The 22,684-nt window shown below is 34.2% G+C and overlaps 1 protein-coding gene across 1 annotated transcript in view; it reads left to right on the forward strand.

The window, feature by feature from the left end:
- The first annotated feature begins 5,444 nt into the window (after positions 1-5,444).
- The window catches only part of LOC124367437 (zinc metalloproteinase nas-7-like), a 33,817-nt gene continuing 16,577 nt past the window's right edge, over positions 5,445-22,684 (forward strand). Inside the window, exons 1-5 of the mRNA XM_046824246.1 lie at positions 5,445-5,714; positions 11,958-12,128; positions 12,815-12,963; positions 13,056-13,206; positions 14,131-14,264. Coding sequence (XP_046680202.1) covers positions 5,585-5,714; positions 11,958-12,128; positions 12,815-12,963; positions 13,056-13,206; positions 14,131-14,264 — 735 coding nt within the window. The 5' untranslated portion in view covers positions 5,445-5,584. The remainder of the gene's footprint in view (positions 5,715-11,957; positions 12,129-12,814; positions 12,964-13,055; positions 13,207-14,130; positions 14,265-22,684) is intronic.

Here is a 22,684-nt window from a genome sequence, read left to right on the forward strand (position 1 = left end):
GGAACAATTACTCCTAACACAAGAGGAAATGATATTTTTCGTGAATATAACAATACATTATTTATTTTGCTTAATGATCACAGTCACACTACAATGCCCTCATTAGATCATAATGCTTCTACCCTTGATTTATCTTTTGCGTCACCAAATATGCATGCTTTACTGGAAAAATGGTAATATGTAAGGGCTCTATGGGTAGTGATCACTTTCCTATAAGTATACAATTTAATATGTCAAGTCTTACACTTCAGTATAATCCAGATTTTAGTAATATTAATGACAACAAATTTAATTTTAAAACAGCAAACTGGCCACTTTTCACTAAGACTATTGAAACAAAAATTAGGGAGCTACAACCAATCTCTCCTGAATATAAAATGAGTGAACTCTATAATATTATTACACAGTCTAGTGAAGTATCTATTTCCCAAAGTTAAAACTCACACAAATATTCAAGGCAAGCTTTTTCACCAAAACTATGGTGGACAGACAATTGTTCCCGGGCTGTTGCCCAAAGACGGCTAGCATTCACTACATTCAAGAAGCAAATGAAATGCAGTTAACTACCGTGCATATCAAACAGCTCAATTGAAGGGCTAGAGAAGTAATTCAGTTGGCCAAGAAGTTAAATTGGGAAAAAATTATGCCAAGATATTGGGGAAACATTATCAAGTACATTTGCTTGGAAAATAGTGAAGAAGTTAAAAGGTAACAATAGTATTAATCATAATGATGCTGTTATAAATAACAATGAGGAATTGTGTGAGGGTTTCATGAAACACATAATTCCAGACTATGTACCCCATGTTAATGAAATGCAATGCATTGGAAATGAAATTATATAGATCAACAAAATGACCCTTTAGAAACAAACTTTACGTTAAAAAGAGTTACAACTAACTATTAAGAGTAAAAAAAAAGAACACATCACCAGGCCTAGATGGGATTTCCTATAAAATGATTAAATGTTTGTCAATAAATGCCCTTAACATGCTCTTAGAAATCTTTAATGATGTCTGGAATGGATATACTGACATTCCTACAACTTGGAAACACATTAGGGTCGTTGTCCTACTTAAACCTTCTAAAGATAAAAATCTGGAGGAATCATATAGACCAATTTCATTGATTTCTTGATTTGCTAAAATTTTTAACTCAATGATCAAAAACAGATTAGAATGGGCTTATTGAAAAATTTGATCTAATTCCTAGCACTCAATATGGATTCAGAAAAATGAAAGGTTGCAGTGATTATCTTCTTACTTTCACAACAGACACTTTAATATAGCCCTGTCGTACAAAGAAACTACTGTTGCTACATGATTGGACATATCCTGTGCCTATGATAATGTTTTTTATACCAGCACTGATAAATAAAATGTCTAATTTAGGTATTCCACCTAAATTCTTGGTTTATTGCCACAACTGGCTTATCAACAGGCACTTAAGCTTCATTGATTGTAGGTTTACCTGCACTAAAGTTAGTAACAGTGGTTTACCTCAAGGTTGTGTTCTTAGTCCTTTGTTATTCTCCTTATACAGTACATATCAGACATAAATTCGTTTTTGCCGACACATAATAAATCTCTACAGTATGCTGACGATATTCTGCTATATTCTTCAAATAAACATTATGATGTAGTACACACGCAAATGCAGCAAGCCATACGCAATCTAGTTACATATTTTTGAAAAGTTTACACATGGAATTCAATGCCCAGAAAAGTAGTATAATTATCTTTTCCAGAAAAAGAGTTGTTGATCCTGACCTACAATACTTTATAAAGGAACACCGAAATACAATGAAAATTCTGGGTATTTTTACAGATAATAAGCTTACTCTCAAGACTCATATTAATAAAAATATTACAACAATGTCTAAAGGATTTTAAATATATTGAAATCAATTAGTTGCAGAACATGTGGAGCGCATCCAGAATTTGTACTGCAGATTTACAAAAGTATTGTCAGAATGTTAGATTATGGTTGCTTTCTTTATGGACAAATTGCCAAAGTTGAATTGAATAAACTAGACAATGTTCAAAATCAAGAATTAAGAATTGCACTTGGAGCATTCAGATCTACCCCCATTATAGCGTTGCATGCAGAAACAGCAATAATACCTTTAAGTCTAAGAAGAAATATGTTTACTGAAAGATTAATCTACAAGATTATTACTCAATGTAAACGTCCTGCTTATTTCGGTTTGATGTACTTAAACTCGACATATATGGATACGCAGTATTGGGAAAAGAAAAAGATACCTTTATTTTTACAATAATTTAAAAACATTTCTCTGTTGAACCCTAATTTCTCTATTAATGAAGAACCTAAAAATCAATGGGATTTTAAAGAACCTCTTTTTATGATTGGCAGTAATGAAAAACCTAGCACCAGTATAAATATATCAGATAACAATGAGTGTAAAATTAATAAGCATCTTCAAATGAAAAAGTTATTTTGCAGGCAATAAGACGTTGTAGCTAACAATTAGAGAAGAAAAAAGCTCTAGGCTAGTAAGCTTCAGGAAATCCCATGCCGCCTCAATGTACTATTTGTTTCTTGACGTAGGAGTCTTGTAAGGATCTAGGATACTTCTCGCTAAGGGTCCACTAAGCTTCCTTGGATGAAGCACCTTATCCAGGTTACATTTACGTTACCAGTCTGCAGAGAGTTATTTTGTTTGAAATAAATTTCTTAATTGAGCTCCAAAACTCAAGTAATTCTTTAAAAATATCTAGATCGTTTGACTGGAGAATTTTAGCTGAGTTTTGAAAATTCATCCCATACTTATTCTTAATTAATTTTAACACCTTGGCTTCAACCATGGTCATATGCAGGGCACGTAAAAAAGATATGTTCCAAAGTTACTCATAGTGGAGTTAAGTACTGACCAATGGTATACAGGCTTTTATTTTATTGGCGCGACCAAATCTTAATCTGGAAAATGTTGGTATCTATTGGGGAAGAGTAAACTAATGTTTTTAAAATGTCCCCAAAGGTAAAAGTCCAAAGGATTTAAGTCCGGTGATCTTGCTGGCCATGAAACTGGTCCACCTCGGCCTATCCATTTATTTGTGAAACTCTCATTTAGGTGTCCACGAACAGCCAGAGAGTAGTGCCAGGTGCCCCGTTATGCATAAACCACATGTTTTGCAAGTGCAGAGATACATCATCAAGCAGGTTAGGTGGCTCGTCTCTTAAAAAGTTCAAGTACACCACGCCGAGACTTCCTCCACGCCTGGGAGGAAGCACGAATACGACTAAATGATCTGCTAAGATTCCAGCCCAAACATTTACTGAAAACTGATGTTGTGGGCGATTAGGTTTGATAGCATGAGGATTTCTGTCTGCCCAAGTGTGGTTATTATGGAAGTTAATGATAGCTGTTCTTGTAAAGTGAGCCTCATCGGTAAACAAAAAAGTGTATTTAAAAAGTTTGGATCAGCACAATTTCCCCAGAAGCCATCGACAAATAGCAACACGGGGAGCGAAGTCTTGTGGCAAAAGAGTTTGGACATGCTGGAAGTGGTATGGGTGTAACTGGTATTCGTGTAGTATTCTCTGAATACTAGATTGGCTGACATTGAACTGTAGTGACAATTCCTCTAGTGCTCTTTTCAGGATACTCAGAAATTTCATTAAGAACCAACCCTTCTAATTCAACAGTCCTACATGATCGGGAAATGCCCTGCATTACTATGCTCAGAAGACTTCAATGAACCTGTTTCAGATAGGCGTTGATGAATAGTGGTAACAATCTTGCGCTTGGACACCTGCGGTTAGGAAAGTTCTCTTGATACAGACGTCTTGCTGCAGTACTATTGCAGCGTCCCAAACCATACATTAAATGCATGTCTGCTAATTCAGAGTTTGAATACACATGAATATTACCTTCCATTTTTAATAAATGAAAACACAACAATACAAAATCACTAATACAATGGATGAAGATAACTGGTTAAAATACTTAAACACAAGCACATAGTTAGCTTTACAGTTTGTTGTTTTGTTCAACAATGAGGTGACATATGTCATCTAATAATATAAATGTCCAGATGATTATTTATTATTTTAAAATTTTTTAAACAGCTGTTGTTTAAATGATTAATTATTATCTGTTACCAATCAGATACTCATTCCTTATTATAAAACAGCAAGTTTTGCTGTGTAGTGTAATACGTGAACAGTCAGTTTCATAACTTTTTTACACATGTAGATTAAGTTTGCTTATTATGGTTGTTTTCATAATTAAATTCTCTGCAATCTGTATTAAGAAAAACAATTTGTTTATTGGTCATTTAACAATATTATTGGACATCAAACATTTAAGACGGTATTTTTGTTATTAGATTTTTGGCAATTTTCATACTTTTTCTCAAAAACTGTTCACACTACAACCTCTAGAGTGGTTTTATTTGATTTTTTCAGATGAGTTTCCTTATAAATCCACCTTATTTGAGTTAAAAAGTAAGAACAAAAACATTTCAGAATCACTTAATTTCACACCATGTGAACTGAAAACAAAGCAGAATCTTTTCGCCAGCCATTACTCACTAATGAGCGTTTCCGGACCTACCTTTATATAACATTTTTTCTCATTTTTAGCTCTACAATCACGTCCCTTAAAATGTTTTTACCATATTTCTGACTCACCCTGTATATTGGCATCGTTTCAACAACCTCTTTATACTTTAGGAGGACTTTATTTACTCCTATAAATAGATCGTTACTTTTTTAGAAGTATAATTGTTTTTGGTACGCTTCGAAATCGTGTATGGATACGTAACTGCTCAATTTTAGTGCCATCTTTGATTGCCTCTTGCTAATTTGTCAACTTTTTCATTAGGCTACCTGAAATATCTATATGACTTGGAATCCACTGCAGGGCTTAATTAATTTAACTGATACTAACAATTAGCATTTATAATGTGAAAGCATAAAGTAAGCTTCAGAGTAGTACCATTTTAAGTATTAACAAAAAACATTCAAGTAGTAGCAAACATTATGTATTACATGTACAATACAAAGTTACTACGGTATCTAGCTTTTACTATACATTTAGACTGTTATAAAACCCTTCTTAGTTTTCTTTGACAGAAGTAGACTTCTCAGATCTTTGTATGCATTTGTATATATTTTCTTGAATGGGAAACAAGGCAAAATAAATATGGAGCAAAACCACTAAAACCGGAGTAAATTACAATGGCCATGATTATACAATTTCGACAGATGTTCTTCTTCTTCAAACTCAATATTGGCCCCGGAAATATAATTCACTCGAACCAGTAGTGCTAATAAACTGTATTAATTTATACAAATTTGTGCTTTTATAAAATCAACTTTTTGTCGTCTTTGCCCAACCGTGCGCTACCAATAGGTTTTATCCTGTCCGCCCCTTGACCCAAACACTGGTGATTTGTTGAGTCGCACTATCACACTATCAGCAATCCTACCAGGCGGCCAGTTACCAAACAATGCCGGTGACCGTGAGTATCAATTGCAAGATAGTGTATCTGGCCACTAGTATGTATATAGGTCACGGGGGCCAGTGGGGCGCTATACGGTGCTGAGGGAGTGCAGGATGTCTGTGGCAGCTGCTGACGTCTTGGTGCTGCTGATACTGTTAATAGCAGGAGTCTTCGGCAAACATACTTCTCCCCCCGCACCTCGCCACAATGGGGGTACCCTCAAACTCGCCCCCGCCAACATGGGTGAGTTCTACTTTTTCTGTAAAAGCTTTTTTGTGCAAAATAGCCTTTACTTTATTATAGTGTGTCAGCGAACTAAGCACAACATTTTAGAATAAAAACACTTGCATTAAATATCTTGCTTCATTTTCTGTGTCTATTTGTACTCGTATGTTTGATTATGAATTGGTATAAGTTATTACTTTACAATTTTGCATCGGTACTTATTTTATTATTTACGAAAAGATGTCGAAGAAAAATTATTTACGCCCTTTAGAAACTTTAACACGATTGGATCGATCTTCTGTTACGAGGATACTGGAAATGGCAACTTTTAGTCATCTCTGTGGTTGACGAAATATGGCTAATATTTTCGTGTTTGTGGTTTCTTTTTTAATGTATTAAGAGAATATATAAAATATATGTAATATTCTTACCTCTTTCACAACCCTCTTATTTCGACCCTACTAAAACACGAGTGATTGATGATCGAATTCCATTTATTTTATAGAGAAAATTCCACTGTAAATTTAATTGAAAACTAGGTTGTATTATTACACAATAGTATACAGACCCATTGCCTACTAATGACGTATATTGCCCGTCATCAGTTAACGTCGGTGTAATTACTGTAATTTTGGACACGACAAATATTCCCGATATCGAGTATTTGACATTTGTCTATACAGTTATATCGATTATATGTTAAGATGTTCGATTTTGAAGCTGGTCGACTCTCGAAATCGATTGTTGTTTACAGTTTATCTGTTGATTGTTTGTTTTGTTTAGTTGCCGCCTGAAATTACGTCGCGGTAAAAGGACGTCATTATTTTCTGAGAGTTTTAGTTAGTTTGTCGCGAACATACTCAATTAAAGTAAAAATGAAGTCAGTTATTGAGATTTTGATGGCAATATTGTGAGTGAATGTGGCGAAAATTTGAGGAAAGAAATTTAAGAAAATTATGAGTGTGGCCGAAACAAACTCCATATAATTTTATTTTTAGTGGTAGATCTGGTATAAATCTAATTTTTGCAAGGCAACTAAATACTTAAAATATAAGATAATTAAATATAATTTTAACACCTGATATGGTCGTTTAATATTTTAAATTTACCCTAAGCATTCAGACAATGATTTCGATTGCAACATGAAAATTTAATTCGGTACCTGAGGTTAAAAGTATTTAAATTTCAATTGTTAGTCAATCTGTTAACAGAATTCCAATCCAGAGGAATATGCAAAAATACATGTTTGGAAAACAAGAAGCAAGTTCTTTTTGTTATGTGGATTGCTTGAATTTTCAAAGCCAAAGAACAAATGCTTTACATATCCTTGGACCGAAGCCAACGTATAACCAAACAAACCTAACCTTATCTAAACTAACCTAGTTGACCGGATAGAATGCAAGGCAGCGGATCAGCATTTTAGCTGTGCAGCGCAAGTTTGTATAGTTGCTGGACTGAATATTTCTATATTCGTTGCAACTAGATTTACGATAGAAAGAACATCCTCCTTCCTGTTCTTTCAAGTCGTCGTAAAATAAATTACCTTGCAGCTATTTGTCTTCTAAAATGTATTTATATTAGAGTTCATAATATTAACCGGTTGAGTTTGAATTTGAAACTTAGCTCACGAGTTTAAAAATACACATTAAGATGGCATAATTGTATTTAAAATGGTAGCTCTTTAAAGCATTAAAGCTCCGTAAAACTACTGATTGAAGTTAAAAAAGCTAGAAAAGTTATAGTTTGCTGTAAATTGTGGCGATACCTTCGTTTCAAAATCAAGTGGTTAATGATTGAATCACTTGATTTATTTAAGTGTTACACTGTAAAACGTTAGCCACCCTTTGCATAATAATTAAGATTTTCTGAGATCGTTCAAGATTCAGACAGACTTATTATAAAGTATTTCGATGATTTTGACATCAGCCAAGCGCGTAAATTGTTTCAACGTTTGCATGTTGCATTGGATGTATTAGAGAGGGGGTATTTTTAATATTTACTAAAAAGATATAATGCTTTATTCCAAAACAAAGTTGCAAATTGTTTTCGAGAATTATTTATCAAATGAAAGTAATAAGAATGAACCAATAACAAAAAAGCCTACGCCCATTTTTTGATTTGTCGCCATCTTATTTCTGCCGTAACGACCGCCTTCTGGTCAGTTTTCAGTGGTTGGTCAGTCATTTTTTTGACATGTATGTGTGGATTTGTCACGGAAAGTGTTAACTGTGATTCCTGCTTTTGCGTGTCACAACGCTTTGGTGTGATTTGTTTATTTAAGTCTACATTGTAATTGTATGTAACATAGCTATCCACCTGAGGAGAGATAAGCTGATATGGATAAAATCCTTAATTATAATTTTAAAACATTTATAATGGAGTTCTTTCAAGTTGCCGAGAGACCGTTAAACAATTAAGGACCTAATTTAGAGAAGGTCCTTCTACCCAACTCAAAATTAACTCTAGAAAAGTGGAGCGTGTGCAGTACATTGTGCGCCCCGTATTGACAGACCCCCCCCCCCTGGTAAGAGAGTATCCCAGTCAAATATCGTGGTTCCTCATGTGATAGCCAGAGAGACCTTGTGGATCATAATACAGGTCTGCAGTCTGCATAAGGTTTCGTTTCCATTGGCAAAAGGGCAGCAACTTCGCGAATAGAGTACACGTAGTCGAAACGTTTCAATTTAAAAACAAAACGAATTTCAAAGTTTTGTAATTTCTGGATTCGTCCCACGTATTGCCTTAGACAGGATATTGACAGTAAAACAGAAAATACGAAAGCCTGCATAAGCTGTAACTTTGTGGACGTTGGCAGCAGATTTCTGAACCTGCAGAGGTTCAAAGCCTTAGCCTATCAATGGGACGCTGAATAGCGTATGTGACATGATCGGAGAATTTGAGGGCTCTGTTGAATATGACTCCTAGAATCTTACGCTCGTCACACAGCCAAACTCTCACCATGAGTGACGTCCACGCCTCTGCCACTAAGAGCCCCCACCAAGTTTTGTGGAGCAAGCACAGTGCACTTGCCCACATGGAGTATGAGGCCATTGTCATCAGACCACTGGCAGATAGTTTCAAGATGAGTTTATCAGAGAAATTGCCTCATAAATATCGCCAGGGTCTTAGGACAAGAGCCGAGAGTCTTCTGCTTACAAATGTACTTCACAACTCTGCTGCACACAGTTAGGAAAATCGTCTTTGGTTGTAGAGCAAAGGGCCGAGACAACTCCCCTGATGCACCCTTTTCCAATTAAACAAAGCGGTAGATGTAGTCGTTCCCAAACTTGTCACATGGTTTCTATCTTCCAGATACAACTTACCCATCCGATTACACTTTGCCAAACCCACAAGAATACATCTTCGCCATCAATAGTTTGTGCTTTATCGAATCTAAGGCTTGAAACTCGTCCAGCATCACAATATAAGTACTTTTTCCTTTATAGTTTTCTTTAATTAAACCACCAAAGGGTTTTATCAGAGCAGTGCATGTACTATGGCCTTTTCTAAAACCAGATTTTGTGGTTGGCAAAATTTTTCTCTTTCTATGTAATGTGCAATCTGTTGATCATCTACTTTTCCAATATCTTAGAGATTGCAGGCAATATAGAGTTGGGCCGAATTGGTCACTTTTTGGGACTGTCTACCAAGGTAGAGGGCGCACAAGACTTGTTTCCAGTCATATGGAAACAGTCCACTACCAACAATGTATTTATCAAATTTGTGAAGGGGCCAAGGGCGTGATAATGTCTATTTATACATCATAGTTTTCAACTGCTTTAAATTTTATCATTAATTTAATTTATTTAGAAAGAGATAATCATCATGCACTTGAGAAATAATATAAAATACAATAATTGAGTTAAATTTAAAATAACTGATAGTTAAGTCATAATATAATAAAGTTAGTTTTAAGAATGATGTAAGATGTTGTAAACTGTAACAAGAAGACATATTTTACAAAAGAGATCGAAGTTAGACATCCACAATCATGCAATAAATAAAAATATTATACATACGAGTATACATAATAAGCGGATAAACCAAGCAATAAATTTGATTTAAAAATAAGTTACAAGAAAAAAATAAGATTCATGTAATAAATAAGAATATAAATAAATATAACAAGCAATAAATAAACTTCAAGAAATAAACAATGTATAATATAAATAACAAACAATAATAAACATCATGAAATAAATAATAATATAAATAAAAATAACAAGCAACAATAGATTAAGAGTAACAAACAATAAAAAACCTATTAAAGGTAACGTAACAATAAACATGCGATAACTATAATATTCAACACCAACAATAATAATAATTATACAGCCGAGATTGAAATCAAACCTAGTAGCAGGCAAGTTGATAGTGCTTGCTGATATCACTTCATAACTTGTAAAAGATGAAAAATAAAGTCTCTTATCACTCTGTTGTTTCTTATCATTACACAATGATCCTTCATCGCTGTTGACTAGCTCCTAAAGCGAGGCCAAAAACACTTTGGATAGTAAAATTAATTAACAATGCTTCGATGCGATGTAAACTTTACCTAATGATGGTTTAAGTAGTAGATTTTGACGTGACAACGTCTTAAATTAGGTTGCGGCTCGGAGTCACTCATGAAAAAGTGTAACGCCCGGTAACGTTACGATGCCCGTCCAGTGGGTCCGCCGCACGGGATCCGCACGGGATAAAAGCAGATAACTGTGGGTCCGCCGCACGGGATAAAGCAGATAACTATGTTTATTCGTGAAAATGTGGAGTGCTTAGATTCGTCATTTACAACAACTACAACAATAAAGGTAAATAATTGTACACTGATATTTCATTATCGTAAACTATGATTGATTGACTAATTGTTAGATTGACACAAAAGTTGAGAAACTGAGTTTATAGGTTATGTCATACTATTGACAAATGTTGATAGTGTTAAGTAAATTATTAGTTTAAATCACTCTGCAATCAATCGTAATTCAGTCGATTGAGAAGAAACAGCGCGTATTGCTAGTCAAACATTTAAAATAACAAATTATAACCTCTAACCTGTCATAACAGTGCGACCAAACAAACGAACTAAACCGACCAATCACCACGCGCGGAGTTAGAATTTAACTGTGTTTAGCAAGAATTTCAAATTCCAATTTTAGTAAATGTTTTATTCAACTTTACCATTTACAATAACAAATTTTAATTAATTTCAAATTATGTACAATGTTTTAGTAAACAAAATATATTTCTATAGTTAAAATTTGTGCAATTCTTATTTTCATTCAATTCCTTGTTCCTATTGTGCAATTTAATAATATTCATATCAATAAATATTCTACCGAGAAAAAGACGTTGTCACGTAAAATCTTCGCCCGTAAAACCGACTTTACAGGCAACCATAATTTTTTTTGTACACATTAGTGGAATGCAGTGTATTCGAATTTTCCAGGAATAGTAATTTTTTCCTTAAAAATATACCTTTCTTAATTTTATTTATGATGCAGTTTGTTGTTTATTATCTAGACTTTATTTTATGACTTTGATTTGTAATTTTTAAGTGAAATCAATAACTAGATCATGTGAATACATAGACCTAACACATTTTGTATAAAGGGGAACTGTTACGAAGGATCCAATATTGTTTAAAAAAATCAGTATTGTATTAAATCATGTAAAATTAATTCAATATACATTTAATTCTTAACTATGTTTTAAAATAAGTCTACAATTATAAAAATAACTAAATAAAATTTAGCAATTCATGTTTTTCATCTCGAATTATTGCAAGTTTACACGAAAGCATAAACAACATCAAAGTGCCCAGCTACGAATCACTGACAACAGAATGAACCAAAATAAAGTCAGTGCTAACATCTTACATTCCAACTTTTTCCGTGTTTCATAAATGTCTATCCTTTTTTCGTGGAAGGCACATTTTCAAATGTCAATATCTGTTGATTGTCAATAATGTTGTCGAGATGTTTTAAAAAATGTATTCATTTTTCCTTTTTTATAAGCACAAAAATCGTTCAGTACGCAGAATAAAGTGTTCTAATGAATCAATAGTTAGCCGCGCTATTTTGGATGGGTGTCAAAATGCCATAGTCTAAATTTGTATATGCCATATTTAGCCTTATAACCATAACACCATCAGTCAGAAACGTAAATAATAACTATCTGAGCGACATCCAAAGGACGGGATTGACATTTGATGTAACCTGTCCCCTGTTACATTCTCCCAAGAATAATGGGATTACACTGTTACAGCGCAAGCTTTCTCCTCCTGGACGCCCCGGATGCACTGTAACATATGGGAGCTGAGTGGCCAGATGGAGGGAGATATCATGATGGAAGGGTCTGGCAGGAATGCCGTCTCAGACCCCGCCAAACTGTGGCCAGAAGCCGTGGTACCGTACTACATCGATACTGACGACTTCGGTTAGTATGGTTGGATTTCGGGGATGATTCAAGTTAGCGATTTCAGAAGTAGTTTGAGTTTTTCAAAAGGCTACAATCAAACTTTCCATTTGCATAACAAAATTCTGAATTAGGTTGCATTAATTCTTACTTTAACTAAATCCGCTAATTGGGAAAATTAATTTTCTAATAAACACAGAAACGAAATTTCAGCATTTAAAACAAGTCTAAAACACAATGTCAACACAATAAGTGGTCATGTTTGAAGTTTGTTTTTGACGTTTCGATATCTGCAATCTGGTCTCTTCCTCAGGTGAATAACTAAGCTAACTAACAACTATAATCTAGGTAAAAATAAACAAATCGTACCAGAGCGTTGTGACACGCATAGGTCTCGAAAAGTAGTGTTACTGATTTACTGTATCATTGATCGATTAAAAATCCTGGAAAATTCACAAGTGGTCACAGTTTAATGAAAACAGGAGACACTATTCAGAACTTAGCCTCGAAGTATGAAAGATACAGTGTAGGCCAAGGATTTATGCCGTAATCAAATTTATAATAAATATATTTTAATTTTAATAGATAATATCAACTTAAGTAAATAATAAAGTAGTGTTGGAGCTTTTTAAAAAGAACTCATTGGCCAAAAAAATTAACAATAGTCATTTTGGTGAAAATGAGAGTAATTAATGTTGAATTTTCAGATAAAGATGAAAGAAAAGTAATCCGAGGAGCAGTGAAGAACATAGAAGAGGAGACGTGTGTTCAGTTCAGACCTTACAAGGATGGAGATGAGGATTACGTTGTGGTTAGGGGTAACAGGGACGGCTGTTGGTCATACGTTGGACGAAAGGTATGAGGTATCACATTATTCAGAATAGAAATCTTTCATTTGATAACCAACAATTACATTTTGGACGGTACATTTTTCTGGTTGAAGTGTAGGAGGGTGGGCAGACATTGAACCTGAGCGAGAAGTGTGTGAGACATGGCGTGGCAGTTCACGAGTTCCTCCATGTGCTGGGGATGCATCACCAGCAGAGCTCTCACAACCGGGACGATTTTGTAACTGTACATTGGGATAACATAGAGAAAGGTGAGTCGAAATGACAGCACTACGGTATATGTGTGGAGCACGGCGTGGCAGTTCACGAGTTCCTCCATGTGAAGGCTGGGGATGCATCACCAGCAGAGATCTCACAACCGGGACGATTTTGTAACTGTACATTGGGATAACATAGAGAAAGGTGAGTCGAAATGACAGCACTACGGTATATGTGTGGAGCACGGCGTGGCAGTTCACGAGTTCCTCCATGTCCTGGGGATGCATCACCAGCAGAGCTCTCACAACCGGGACGATTTTGTAACTGTACATTGCGAAAACATAGAGGAAGGTGAGTCGTAATGACAGCACTAATGGTGTATGTGTGAGGCACGGCGTGGCAGTTCACGAGTTCCTCCATGTGCTGGGGATGCGTCACCAGCAGAGCTCTCACAACCGGGACTATTATGTCACTGTACATTGGGATAACATAGAGGAAGGTGAGTAGTGAAGACAGCACTATGGTATTTGTGTGAGGCACGGCGGGGCAGTTTACGAGTTCCTCCATGTGCTGGGGATGCGTCACCAGCAGAGCTCTCACAACTGGGACGATATTATCACTGTGCATTGGGAAAACATAGAGGAAGGTGATCGTGAAGACAGCACTATGGTATATATGTGAAGCACTGCGGGGCTTTTCATGAGTACTTAATGTGCTGGGGTTGAAACATCAGCAGCTCTTTCAACCGAGACGATTTATTCACTGTTCATTGTGATAAAATAAAAGTTGAGTGGTGAATTTACCGTATGGGTGACAGCTAAATGTGGCTTCTGTACGTATTTGCTTCGTCTATACAATTGGATGAAGTCACCTGTTTGGGTACTTGCGTTAAGTTTAAGTAATAATTGATCTAATATTACTGATATTATTCTTATAATAACTTGTTTATAACAATTAGCCTGCTTTACACGTTCCAGGCCATAAGCACAACTTTAACAAATATAACAGCTCTGCGGTAACGGACTACGGAGTTGGATACGACTACAGCAGCATCATGCACTACAGCGCCTACGCGTTCTCCAAAAACGAGCAGATGACGATCACTGCCAAAGTAAGATCATTTACTAGATAAGAATTATAACTAAGTAAGAAAGAAAAATAATAGGTTAGAAATTCTAAAGAGTTTTTAAATAGGCAATGAAACCAAACAGAAGGCCTTTATTTGAATACACATTATTCGTTAAGATCAAATTTAACCGTATCCAAAGTGGGGGATCAAAAATTATTTGTGAAATTTTATAGTTAAAACGTGTTATTCATTTTTATATGCACGAATAAAACAAAATAAATATAGAAATCCTGGCTTTGACTATCTCAATACCATAAAAGACGTTATATCAAACGAGATGTATTAGATGGCATTTCATAATGGTTGTAATAACTGTTTATGTTTGTCCGTTAGCTCAGTCTGCTTATTTCCAATACATAGGCCTAATGGGCTTTGCCATATTTAAAAATGCTGACAAAGTTACCAAAACCTGATATGGTCTGTAAAAACGGGAAAGACACTCATGTAAGTGGGTAACCATTTCTTTGAAATGAAATTAATCTTTATAATTGAAACTTGCAGACCAACCCCGTACTCAAATTTCAGTTGGAATTAGATCGCTCTGATTGCCAGCATTAAAAATAATTACAAAAAAGGTAAAAAAAAACAATTTAAAATAAACAACATGATCTTGACAAATTCACAAAAAATATTGCCACAATCACTGAATTACCACCATTTTGTGTCTGCCGTGAAAATCGCCATTTACTATTGGCCACTGGCCAATTGTCAGTGGTTGGTTGCGTGCAGATACGTATTGTGGTTTGACGTCTTTAGTTTATAATAAGCAGTGTTAGTTTTATTAAGTACATGTAAGTGTAAGTGTAAGTGTAAAGTTTTATTTTTTTGTAATTTATTACTGCATATCACAATGGATTATTATGACTTGTTAATTTCAACTTACTCTGTATTAGATTACTTATCCACCGTAGGAAGAGATCAGATTCTCATCTAAAAACGTATTGTTGCTGTTTTTTTCAACAATAGTAAATGATTGAAAAGTCTTATCACCTTCACTAATCTTTACGTGATCAAAACGAAGTTATTGTATGTCATTGGAAAATGGTTTGTGTGTTGCAAAGATTACAAATGGGAGTACTTTTGGGACTTGGATCTCAGTTGATTTGGTAATAGTAACTAATCGTCTCCAAGGATGGCATACTCATTGTAACAAGATTACCATCATAGCTGCAGAGCTGCGAGGAATGGGATTATTTTCACCTGTTTGGGTTGCAGTGAAAAATTAAGATTTATCTTCTTCGTCGACACAGTTGAGCAAGATATTGTACGGTTGGGCTTTACAATAAAAATATTTAACGATTGATAAAATTTTTGGGGTAGGGGCAAATCGATTTCCTTGCTAAAACGTATTAATATAGATTTTCTAGTTTGGATTGCCTGGGTTTCCTTTCTGAAAAGAAACACTGGTTTTCCTTTCAGGCACCCAATGTAACTCTGGAGCCACAAGAAGGGTTGAGTGAGAAAGACGTGAAGAAGCTGAGGTTGATGTATAAATGCAGAATTAAACCTCCTTCCTTGATCAGTTTAATACCAATAGTGGGAACTCTGTTCGGCGATAGGTGAACCGGTTTGTAGCGCCACCTAGGAGGCTCGATATTTCTCTAAATCATTCAATACCTTTTAAAAATGTAACTTTGAGAGTAAAATAATTCTTAAATATGTTGACTTGATAAATAAATATTAAAAATCGTTATAAATAAAATAATTATATAATTATACATATAAATAATATATACCGGGTGTCCCAAAAGTCCCACCCCCCTTCTAACTTTCGAACGGAATTAAACAAACCAATATCCTTTGGGGGGTAGTTATATAATGACAAATGATGATTTTTGTGCTACATGAGAACTTAGCCCCTCAACCCAAAATGGGAATTGGGGGGTCAAGTCAAATTTGAGAATTGTTTCAACTGATTTGAATTGTATTTTTGTATTAATTTTGACAAGTCGTTGTTGTGTATTTGAATTAAGACTTTATTTTTGCCAAGAAGTAAATGAGGGCCATTTTGAGCATTTACTTTGATCTTAAAAAAGGTTGAGGTAAGATTTCAATATTAAGTTTAATTATTTTAAGTTTAATTTAGCACTACTTAGTATTAAGCATAAGTTTGAACAGATGAATTATTAAGAAAAATAGTGTTTTTTAGCGTAACTTTTCAATAAAACTTTGACAAGCCGTTGTTTCGTACTGGATTGAGATAGAGACCTCTATTGTTCTTCTTGTATAAAGACCTTTAAAATAAAGTGTCATTTGATGGGAGTTTGCATTTAAAAATTTTGACTTTACTCCCCAACCCCCATTTTGGGTTGAGGGGCTAAGTTCTCATGTAGCGCAAAAATCATCATTTGTCATTACATAACTACCCCCTAAAGGATATTGGTTCGTTTAATTCCGTTCGAAAGTTAGAAGTGGGGGTGGGACTTTTGGGACACCCGGTATATATAATATATATACAGGGTGTATATTATGTCTGGAAACACCCAAATATATCCTTTAATAATTTAATATATAAATTTTTGAAACCTCTTACAATCGTGATAGAGATTGGGCATCTACTTTTTGGAACAATGTTTTTGTTATGTCACACCAACGGGGGGACGTCCTGCCGAGGGTATCGTGAATATTCTTAATTGGAAAGCCTATACCTTGTGATACATAATTTTAAAGGTAATAGCTTACTGAATTGAATGCCACAAACCGCATCTCAACGGAATTATTCTATCAGAAAATAGAGCATTTTTAGTATGAAAATTTACTGATGTTCAACAATGTAATTTTAACATGGTTTTTTGCCACAAAATGTGTTACACTAATTTTTTTAGCATTTTTTAAATGTTCAATTAAAATAAAAATAAACAATTTATTTTTAAGCTGGTTTCATTAGTACAAATTTACCAGTTTTTATTACAATGAATAAAACTTATGAGTCACTTTCTCTGATTACTTATGAATCTGTACTTGGTGTTTTCCAGTCAGCAGGAAGGTTTAAAGAGACAAAGGTCACTAGCCTATGAGAAACATTATTGTGTTATTAATCATCTGGTCTACAGGTTTCAGTTTGTTGAGCATGGAGCTTTCACTAGACAGGTCTAAGCTTGGGAATTACAAATGGACAAAGGTCATATCATTCCTGTCGAGTTAATCAGTGTCTCTGAAGCATTGCTGTCAACAAGTTATCTAATTACAGTAGTTCAGTTTTTTATTTGGCATTTTAATGGAATTGTCTGAAAGAGAACGAATTACTCTGTTGATGATGCGAGGATATGGCGATCGTCAAAGATCTTATCGGGAAGTTTGTAATTTGTTTAATGACACTTTCCCAGAAAGGAATCCCGTAAGTGTTTCAACAATATCAAAAACTATTGAGCGTTTTGAAATGACAGGGAGTGTACGTAATCGGCCAAAGTCGGTAGGTAGGATACAATCTGCAACAGATGAAGAACATGCACTAGATGTTTTTGCAAACATTTATTGAAGACCCACATACATCGCTCAGAAAAGCTGCACAGCAACATGATATGCACCCTATGTCTGTGAGTAAGATTTTGAAAATTAATAAATAAAAACCATTTAAAGTTCATTTAGTCCAACAGTTAAGTGAGGATGATTACGACAGAAGAGTTGAGTTTTGTGAACTTGTGATGCGCAAAATGTGATGACAATAGAGATTTTCTGACCAACATACTATTTTCTGATGAGGCAACTTTTTTCCTAAATGGCAATGTTAACAGGCACAATTGCCGTTACTGGGCTAGTGAAAACCCACATTGGATTACTGAGTCCCATTCACAGCAACCACAAAAACTGAACGTATGGTGTGGAATTTTAGGTAAACAAAATTGTTGGACCCTTTTTCATCAATGGGAAATTTAAATGCCGAACTTTACTACAATATGCTCCAAAATGAAATAATCCCAGCTATTCAAATTGCATCAGGAGAATACTTTGATAATGTATGGTTTCAGCAGGATGGTGCTCCACCCCACATTATGGGAGACAGGTAAAGAGAGTATTTGGATTTAAGGTTTCCTCATAAATGGATTGGCCGAAGAGGGGAAATCGAATGGCCTCGCCAAGATCTCCGGATTTGTCACCAATCGATTATTTCCTATGGGGTCATTTAAAATCCAATGTTTATAGAAGAAAGCCTCATAATTTTTGGAAGACCTAAGAAAACAGGATTATAGAGGAGATTGCTTTGATAACTGAAGAAATGTTAGGCAACTCTGTCGAATCATTTTACACAAGATTGGCTCATTGTCAAACCGTAGAAAGGAACACAGTTCGAACAATTTGCTTTGACACCAAATGCAGGTTTAAAACGTTTGTTGTAAGACTTTTCTAACAGCATACATTATTTTTTATTTGTAATAAGAAATCAATAACATAAGTATTTCCATAATTGTACTGTAATAAAAACTGGCAAATTTGTGCTAATAGAACCAGCTTAAAATGAAATTTTTGTTTTATTTAATTGAAAATTTAAAAAAATGCTAAAAAATTAGTGTAACACATTTTGTGGCAAGAACCATGTTAAAATTACATTGTTGAACATCAGTAAATTTTCAATACTAAAAATGCTCTATTTTCTGATAGAATAATTCCGTTGAGATGCGGTTTGTAGCATTCAATTCAGTAAGCTATTACCTTTAAAATTATGTATCACAAGGTATAGGCTTCCATTAAGAATATTCACGATACCCTCGGCAGGACGTCCCCCGTTGGTGTGACATAACAAAACATTGTTCCAAAAAGTAGATGCCCAATCTCTATCACGATTGTAAGAGGTTTCAAATTTATATTTAAATTATTAAAGGATATATTTGGGTGTTTCCAGACATAATATACACCCTGTATATATACCGGGTGTCCCAAAAGTTAAACATTAAACATTCATAGGTTAAAATGCACAGTATAAATATTATAAAGAGAACAATAAACATACACAAATATAAGATTAAATAATTTAAAATCTTCACTGAGTTAACGATTATTAAAATGTAAATGCAGTTTAAAATATGTTTTGCTGTCTTTTCCTTCTTCTGTAAAACTTTTTTTTTAATTTGTGTGTTTTAATGTCATTTATGTATATATTTAATTTTAACTTTATTTTAGATTACTTACGAAAGAATCCTCAATGGTTTAGTAAGGGGTTTCAACAAATAATCTTTTCTTTTTAGATTTAAATTGTCTCTATATTTAATTTAGGAAGTTTGTTATATACGAATAAGTTAGTATAATATATGTGTATGCAAAAAGTTTCTTATACAAGTGTTAAGTAAATCAATTTTGTAAAGCAAAAATTTTAAATTAAATGATTAAATTAAAACGTACATTATTTTTATCTCGGTGGTTTTATTTTTAGCCTCTGCAGAGACAGGTTGAATTTATTAGGATGGAAATAGTTGAGAAACTCTGTATGGCAATTAGTTAAAACTATAAATCAGTTATGAATTTGTTGTTTACAAACGCACAAGACTAAGTTCAATTATTGGATGCAAATTACTGCATAAAAATTAGTTAAGTATTTATGTAAAAGACATTATGGCCTGGTCTAAAACAACTTTAATATTAATATTTTGCAAAATATCCTCCTTGTAGAGAGAGCTAAACAATAGTTAATCAACATTACTGTCGGGAGTGCCGATGGCCGAGCGGTCTAAGTCGTTGGACTTTGGGTCTGAGTTAGAGATAGCGCTGGTTCAAATCCTGTCTGTGACCATTGCACTTTTTATCAGTACCATCGACCTTGTACTGTATCGACTCTCCCCCTTGTTCTGTTTGATGAGATCCTCGCACAGGCAAGTGGCCCATGAGGGCGGACAGAATAAGGCTTAAAAGGGGATCGGTCTCTCCTTAAAAAAAAAATGAAAAAATAAAAAACATAATAAAAAGAGAGGATGACAATCTGGACGTACTGAATTTAAATAGGGTTGTTGTAGAGGTACATCAAGCTAAGCAGAGGATAGAAGGTAGAGGAAGTCTTGGGATGTAGAGAAATCGTGACGGTCTGGGGCACAAAATGCTTGATTGGCAACAATCATACAATTGAATACCATGCGTCAGTAATAATAATAACAACAATACTACTACTACTACTAATAATAAGTTATTAACCATAAATTTTTCTCAAGAATTACATGAATAGCAGTGTTTAGAGGATGTTATCAGAAATCTAGTGACAAAATATATTTATATCGAATAATAAATAATTGATTTAAAACAAATTTACTGTGACAAGACATGGCCCACATTGAGGTTTATCAGCGAATAGCCAACAATACAAAAACTGAATAAACGGCAGCTTTCGTATTTTTTAAAATTATAAGATGAAATGTATGGGGGGGGGGGGTGTCACAGAGCTCTCTACTAACCATTACAGGTATTATTTCCGAACCAAATCAAACCAAAATATCATAGGGTTTTTACACAGTTTATTATAGAAATGGCGGCATATTAAACGTAAATATCTCGAAATTAACACATGATAAAAAGTGACTGTTATAACATGTCATCTAGTGATGAAAAAGGCTTTTTATATTATGTCTGTAGAGACGGTATCTTATGAAAAGGGGTGTGACCAAATATTGAAATAATGAAATATTTTTCCTACCAAAGGTCGACTGTATCAGATTAATGAAATCCACAATATACGATTCAATACTAATGCAATGTAAATAATGTTTAAACTGTAACAATTTTAATCATACAAATACATCCTCATTTTTACATTCAACAAACTACGTAGTAAACTTGTGATTTTAGTCGTATATACAACAATACGTATACAATCTACATCCTATAGTATACAATAAACAACTAAGAGTATACAATAAAAAAATAATTGATTTTAGTTGACAATTAGTTGCCGATGATTTTACAAACTTCATGAATTGGCACAACTTATTATTCAGCGACAGTATACTCAATTATCTGACTGTTTTTTTTGTCTAACGACGAGTTTGCGATAGATTTTTAGGGTTAATACATGCACTGTTAATATATTAATACGTGCTTAATCGAAAGCCTGGTTTCAAACTTATTGAAGCCTTTATTATTTTACTAAGTACCGTATAAGTCTTACGCTCACTTCTTTACTTTTAATTGCGCATTTTCAAATATTGTCTAAACTTTTGTAATTACATAAATTACACTTGCTCGAATCAATTCTAAGATTGTCCACTCCTCCTCTAAACGAGGACAGAGAAGCCGACTTTTTAAAATAAAAATACATATCCTAGGATACTATTTAACCGATAAAAATAGTGACAGTATTATTCTTCACAGTAAAATAGTAATGGGATGTATAGGCGAAATATACAAGACCACCATTTTTAAATCGAAATTAATACGTGGTAAAAGTACGCCAAACTATGTGTTGCAACAGGCTTCACTAAATTGGCATGCAAAAATTTACATCTACAGTTCATTTCATTCTAAACATGTCGTGCAGACAGACACACAAACATACGATCAAACAGAAAAGAAAATGTGTACACGTCCCGGCATAAAAGAAGAAATATGAGCACTGCAGAGTTATATGCTTTGCTGCTGCTCAAACAATTATCTGATTATTCAGTATCATTAACTGTTAGAAAGAAACTGAATCACCTTTGTTTGAAGTTAGTCTTTAACAATGGAAATAACGTGAAGAAAACATGACTTTCCGGACATTTGTCATTGTTCAGTAACACTACGTTTCGAGATCTGCAATCTGATCTCTTCTTCAGGTGTTTTCACCAATGTGTTTAGAATTAGTTTCAGATCCCTTGCTTAGACCAAAACTCTACAATCAAGAATTTAATATTTGTAGGACTATCAATATACATTTATAGCTGAATGTTCATTTACAGTCTAATAAAAATGCAAAAATTGACCTAACAAATAGGAAAGAAAACACGATCAAAACACAATAAAGTTTTCAATCATAAAATTACCTTTCACCCACCCATATAAAATTTATTAAACAGGTTTTTAAATACTACTGGTATAACACACAGCAAACCTGTTGTGTTTTTTAATTCATATTACAGCTAATAGTCAGTTTACACTGTTTAGGCTAAGTACACAAAATGGGTTTTTTTCGAATCGATAAAGGAATTTATTTTATGAAAGAAATACATCATCAGCCGTGATATTTTTGGGGGTGGTAGAATGGAAAGGTTAAATAATAAAAAAAATAATGTTTGGAAATAATATTTGTCTCGTGTCTTTACAGCCTTAAAACCAACCGTCAGACATATAAATAATAGTTTTTTTTTATCTTTTAGGACAAAAAGCTTAGAAAATTGCACCTCGTCCTATAAGGACCTTTGCGATGCTTCCGAAGTGACAGGATATTTTGGATGGGTAAGGTTGGGAGTAGAGGCTACCTCTTGTCGAGGTTCATGAGAAAAAGT

Source organism: Homalodisca vitripennis, chromosome 8 (assembly GCF_021130785.1).
Source record: "Homalodisca vitripennis isolate AUS2020 chromosome 8, UT_GWSS_2.1, whole genome shotgun sequence".
In the NCBI taxonomy this organism is placed as follows: domain Eukaryota; kingdom Metazoa; phylum Arthropoda; class Insecta; order Hemiptera; family Cicadellidae; genus Homalodisca; species Homalodisca vitripennis.